Genomic DNA, 6,247 nt, shown 5'->3' with positions numbered 1-6,247 from the left:
TGTCCATCAATGGCTATTTGGGTGGTTTCCACATTTTAGCTCTTGGGAATAATGTTGCTATGATCATGGGTGCACACATATCTTTTTGAGTCCCTGCTTTCACTTCTTTTGGGTATATGCCCAGAAGTGAAATTGCTGGGTCGTATGGTAATTCTATGTTTATTTTTCAGAAAAGCTGCTATACTTTTTTTCCCCCATGGAGCTTCACCATTTTATATTCTCACCAACAATGCACACAGGTTTCAATTTCTCTATATCCTCACCAACATTCGTACTTTGTCTCTGTTTTTGCTTGTTTGTTTTATAATGGCCATTCTAATCGGTGGCTTTGGCATTGGATCTGACTCTGAGAAGATGAATAGGAGGTGAATGGGGAGGGTAGTTTGCTGGTGCATTTCAGCAGCAGCAAAGGCACATGAAAAAGCTAGAGCTTTGCCAGGGCCAGGTATGCCCAGGGACAGAGCATGGGAAAGAGACGGCAGCGGATGAGGACTGAAGGCAGCAGCCACAGCCCTGTCTCAGAGGCCTGAATCCTCTGGCTCAGAAGCTTGACTTACTTTGTTGACATAACTTATGGCACCAGAGGATGGGTTAGAAACTCTAGCACACTTTACTTATAAGCTTCGTATCTACTGTGTGACGCTCAGTAGATGTGACCAGGACAAGTTACTCTCTCTGGCTGATCCTCAGTTTCCTCTTCTGTTCCATATGGGTTGGAGAGGATTGCGATTGTACCTACAAGAGAGAGTTAATTGCTGTGATCAGGAAAGTGCTATGATGGGGATGCTTTGGGCTGACTGGAGCCAGCTGCCTTGCTGCACAGCTGACTCACCCTGGCCTGCTCTGGCCTGCCTGGCATCCAGAACTCCCAGCCCAATGGACCTTGGCTTATATCCTGTGGCTTCTCCTCCATGAGTCCCAGAGCCAAGGTGCTTAGGCTGGGAGAGAAAGAAAGTAACCCCAGGAAGGCTGGGCCCAAGAGCACCTGAGCAGCCCTGGGTCTGGTTGCAGGGCCTCCCCAGCTCATAGAATATGGTAGTGGACACAGCCACTTGTCACTCATTCCTCAAAACAGCTCCTCCAGAATGTTGCAGTCACATGTCACAGACAAGGAAATTGAAGCCAGGGTAACTCATCCGAGGCCACCAGTTAGGAAGCAGCAGGGCTAGGATTTGAAAGCGTTTCTCTGAGGATTTATGCATTTCTGGGAAGTTGGATTAGATTCATTTATTTGTTCACTAGTCATTCAAAAAATATTTGCTGAGCACATTCTCTGTGCCACATACTGCACCAGCAGTGAAGGACACACAGTCTCTGCCCCCGGGCCTTCTGTAAGGTCCCTTTCCAAGGGCTAGGAATGACCTCTTATTATGCTTCTGCTATGGAGCGTACCTAAATGGCTCATTTAATCTTTATAGCAGTCTGGAGACACAGAGATTACTGGCTTTATTTTAAAGGTAAGAAAGGTGAGAAGCGGAGGAGGAAGTGACTTGCTCAAGATTGCACGTTGGGAAGGGGCAAAGTCAATGCTTGGATGACCTGGGGTGGCTGTCCTGTGTGTGTTCCTGAGTACTGATGCCTCCGACCTTCAGCTCAGCAGGGCAGCACGGATGCTCCAAGTGCTGTGGTCATGTGCCCGCCCAGCTTGGGGCCTGTGAGTCCAGATCATGGATTAAATGCTATATTGGGATGGCAAAAGGGTGTTGGGTGGGGCCTGGAAGGAGACCCACTGATCTGGTAACCCACTTCCACCACAGACTGGATGCAGGACCCCTAGGAAAGTTCTGTTTCTGGTTTCAGTCTTGTTTTCATCAAATGGTATATGACTCTTTGCCCTGCCTCAGCCTAAAACCCTTGGGAGGATCAAAGGCGATCACAGGAGATGATATTAGACAGTCTGTAGCATGACCCCAGGCCCTGGTGGAAGGTAAGGGAGGTTGACAGGAGAGAGCTGATCATGCCTTAGGGGGGGCATATAACCTCAGTTCTTTTCTTTACCAAGCAAGATATACACACTCTTTAATGTTGAGTTTGAAATTCTTCTCCTCCAGGAAGAAATTCTTCTCCTCCTCCTCCTTCCCCAACCTACCCACCACCTGCAGTCTGGGTCAGAGACCTCCCTATCTTCTGGACCTGATCACACTGTGCAGTCACTGTTTCCCTCCACTAGACTGTCTGAGAAGGGGCCACATCTGGGTCCCAGACACCGTGCACATTGTCTGGCCAGAGTGGGTGTCATGGTGGGGGTAGGGTGGGTAATGGGGAGGAACAGAGTCCTGACTCCATCCCTGAAACACCTCCCCCACCACCCGATTTCATTCCTACCTTCCACGCTCTGGCTCCCCTTGCCTGTTCCCTCTTTCTCCTTCTCCTCACAGAGTGGAGAAGGAATGGGAGGCCGTTTGCCTAAGTCAAGACCTCCCCTGTGGGTCTCACTGGTCCCAACAGCATAAGGTGAACATTAAGAGGCCTTTGCTCTCCATCAGGCCCGGTGCAGGGTACTGGCATAAAGCAGGAAATCAGAATCAGTTCCTCAATTTATGGGGCTTCCCTGATGGCTCAGATGGTAAAGCGTTTGCCTGCAACGCGGGAGACCAGGGTTCCATCCCTGGGTCGGGAAGATTCCCCTGGAGAAGGAAATGGTAACCCATTCCAGTATTCTTGCCTGGGAAATTCCATGGACGGAGAAGCCTGGTAGGCTACAGTTGATGGGGTCGCAAAGAGTCGGCTGAGCGACTTCACTTTATTTCCTCAACAAATGACTCTAAAACTCTACCAAATGGCATCCATATTAACCACCATGAGGGGCCATTAAATCTGCCGGGCTCGCCTGGAGGAGGGATGTCTGGCAAGGCAGCAGTGAAAATGTGCAGAGCCCAGTGGAAAAGTCGGGAACCTCGCGGGCGTGCCTGCCGGGGCGCTGCGCGGGCGAAGACGCAACACACACAGCACACGGGTTCCGGCGGATCACAAACCACAAGGCCTGGGTTGCCGTGGCAGCGGTGGCTGCAGTCGGCGGCCAGCTCGCGAGGCTGGCGCCGCGGAGGAGTCCCACGGTCCGAGTCCTGCGAGGACTTCGCCGCGAGGGGGCAGGCTAGCATCATGGCCACCAAGTGGTTCACCGGCGCGCCCTTCGGGGTGCAGAGCCACAGGTGGGGTGGGGTCGGAGGTGGGTGGGGAGCGGGAAAGAGGGCCTCTGACTGGAGGGCCTATGAAAGAGGGCTGGAACCTGGGGACAGGGAGCGAAAAGGGGGGAGGGCTAGCAGTCAGAGGTGGCCGGGCGGGACTTTATATCCGCCTCCAGGCTCTGCGTTTCCCTGCCCAGAGTCCTTTAATTTTCCTATTAAGTTGTTTAAAATCCTTTCTGAAGGACCTACTATGTGCTGCTCAGAGAGACCAAGTGGCCTGTCCCATAGTAGGTCACTCAGCCAAAAAATCGTGCGTAGAATTTCAGCCCAGGTGTCTTTCTTCATTCATATGTATGATATGTATGTTGGGTATCAGTTCAGTTCAGTGGCTCAGTCATGTCTGACTCTTTGCGACTCCATGGACTGCAGCACACCAGGCTTCCCTGTCCATCAACAACTCCTGGAGCTTACTCAAACTCATGTCCACAGAGTCACTGATGCCATCCAACCATCTCATCCTCTGTTGTCTCCTTCTCCTCCTGCCTTCAGTCTTCCCCAGCATCAGGGTCTTTTCCAATGAGTCAGTTCTTCACATCAGGTGGCCAAAGTATTGGAGTTTCAGCTTCAGCATCAGTCCTTCCAATGAATATTCAGGACTGATTTCCTTTAGGATGGACTGGTTGGATCTTCTTGCAGTCCAAGGGACTCTCAAGAGTCTTCTCTAACACTGCAGTTCAAAAGCATCAATTCTTTGGTGCTCAGCTTTTTTTATAGTCCAACGCTCACATCCATACATGACCACTGGAAAAACCATAGCTTTGACTAGATGGACCTCTGTTGGCAAAGTAATATCTCTGCTTATTAATATGCTGTCTAGGTTGGTCATAACTTTTCTTCCAAGGAGCAAGCGTCTTTTAATTTCATGGCTGCAATCACCATCTGCAGTGATTTTGGAGCACCAAAAAATAAATAAATAAATAAAGTCAGCCACTGTTTCCAATGTTTCCCCATCTATTTGCCATGAAGTGATGGGACTGGATGCCATAATCTTAGTTTTCTGAATGTTGAGTTTTAAGCCAACTTTTTCACTCTCCTCTTTCACTTTCATCAAGAGGCTCTTTAGTTCTTCTTCACTTTCTGCCATAAGGGTGGTGTCATCTGCATATCTGAGGTTATTGATATTTCTCCTGGCAGTCGTGATTCCAGCTTGTGCTTCTTCCAGCCCAGCATTTCTCATGATGTACTCTGCATATAAGTTAAATAAGCAGGGTGACAGTATACAGCCTTGATGTACTCCTTTCCCTATTTGGAACCAGTCTGTTGTTCCATGTCCAGTTCTAACTGTTGCTTCTTGACCTGCATACAGATTTCTCAGGAGCATCTTGGTGTACCCAAGATATATATATATATATCTATATCTTGGGTGTACCCAAGATATATATATATATATATATATATATATATATATATCTCTTGGGTGTACCATATATATATCTTGGGTATACCATATATATATATATGCACTATGCTGTGCTTAGTGGCTCAGTGGTGTCCAGTTCTTTTCGACCTCATGAACAGTAGCCTGCCCAGGCTTCTCTGTCCAGGGGATTTCCCAGGAAAGAATGCTGGAGTGGGTTGCCATTTTCTTTTCCAGTGGATCTTCCTGACCCAGGGATGGAACATGCATCTCCTGCGTTAGCAGGTGGATTCTTTACTACTGCAGCTATTGGGAAGCCCCATCTATATCTATGTTTATATCTATATCTCTATATAAATGTCACCTACTATGTGCCAGGGTCAGTTCTAGCATCTGGGAATGAAACAACAAAATAGCAAAACCCTTGCTCATGAGCTTGCCTTCTTATGGGAGAGGTGGCTGGAATGGATAATAAGCAAAAAGAAAGAAAAATATATAAAGTACTAGATAGTGATAAGGGCTATGGAAAAACAGACAGCGGGGAGGACGAGCTGGTAGGTGCTGGAGCGGGGGTGGGGTTGCACTGAGAAGGTGACTTTTGAGTGAAGGTCCTCAGCAGGGGGTAGGTGACCAGACTAGGGTGGAGTCTAGGGAGAGGGAACAGAAGTACAAAGGCCGAGAGGAGGCAGCAGCCCTGTTCATCTCATCTTTCATGGGCCAGCTCCAAAGTCACCTCCCCTGGGACACCAACTCCCTTCCTTGCCCCCTAGTCTTCCCTCATCAGGGCTGGGCGCCTTTCACTGGGTGTCTGTCCTCCCAGGTTTGATGTCTCTGCTGTTTATCCCAACCAGAAGAAGCTAAGCACCTTCACGGAAGCTCCGTACTCCAGGGTTTACTCTGTGGACGTGGTAAGTTTGCCCAGCTTCCTGACTCTGCCACGTGGTCTGGGCACTGTCCCTCTGAGTCCCCCACCATGGCAGATGAGCTCAGCTGTGAAAGGGGCATGTCTCACACCCCTCTGTGCCTCAGCCCACAGCTCAGGGCTTGGCTCAGAGCTGGGCTCTCAAGGTGTTTGATAAACACAAGACTATAATGAAAAGAGTGTGGGTTGGAACCACAGAGACAGTGGGTTCCACTGGCAGCTCTTGCACAGACTTGCCATGGGCCCTCTCTGAAGTGCAAGGGGGCTATCGACAGAGGATGTCAGGGTCACACCTTGAGTGCCAGGCTGGGGGCTGCAGGAGGGGCCCCACAGGCATTGCCTGTCCATTCTCAGGTCAGGGTGACAGCATGGCAAGGACTTGCTCTGCGGATGGACTGGTGGGTGCGCCTGGCCCCGGTCTGACTCCATTCTGGCTCAGTCCCACATAGGACCTGGGACCTATGGCTTTAAGGAGACCTGCTTCAGCAACGAGAAACTGAAGAAAGAGGTGGGCACAGGCTGGGCCAAGGCCCAGGAAGCCACCCGGCTGACCCAGCTGCCCCACTTCCAGTACCAGGCCATCATGAAAGAGAAGCGGCAGCAGGTGAGGCCCCTGGGGCCCCATCCCGCCCCGTTCCGGGCACCGGGTCCTCCCGTGCAGCCCTAGGGTGGCCTGCAGTGTCCTTCCATGCCCAGGTAGAGCTCCTCCTTTAAGGAACACACCATCCCCTGGGGTCCTGCCCACATGGACACGGGTATAAAGTTCTTACCTCTTCTCTG

The 6,247-nt window shown here is 50.5% G+C and overlaps 1 protein-coding gene across 1 annotated transcript in view; it reads left to right on the top strand.

The window, feature by feature from the left end:
* The first annotated feature begins 3,102 nt into the window (after positions 1-3,102).
* Positions 3,103-6,247, top strand: part of CIMAP2 (ciliary microtubule associated protein 2) — a 30,743-nt gene continuing 27,598 nt past the window's right edge. The window contains exons 1-3 of the mRNA XM_005905656.2: positions 3,103-3,152; positions 5,366-5,453; positions 5,907-6,071. Coding sequence (XP_005905718.2) covers positions 3,103-3,152; positions 5,366-5,453; positions 5,907-6,071 — 303 coding nt within the window. The remainder of the gene's footprint in view (positions 3,153-5,365; positions 5,454-5,906; positions 6,072-6,247) is intronic.

Source organism: Bos mutus, chromosome 3 (genome assembly GCF_027580195.1).
Source record: "Bos mutus isolate GX-2022 chromosome 3, NWIPB_WYAK_1.1, whole genome shotgun sequence".
Taxonomy (NCBI): Eukaryota; Metazoa; Chordata; class Mammalia; order Artiodactyla; family Bovidae; genus Bos; species Bos mutus.
This window is presented reverse-complemented; position numbering and strand designations above follow the sequence as displayed.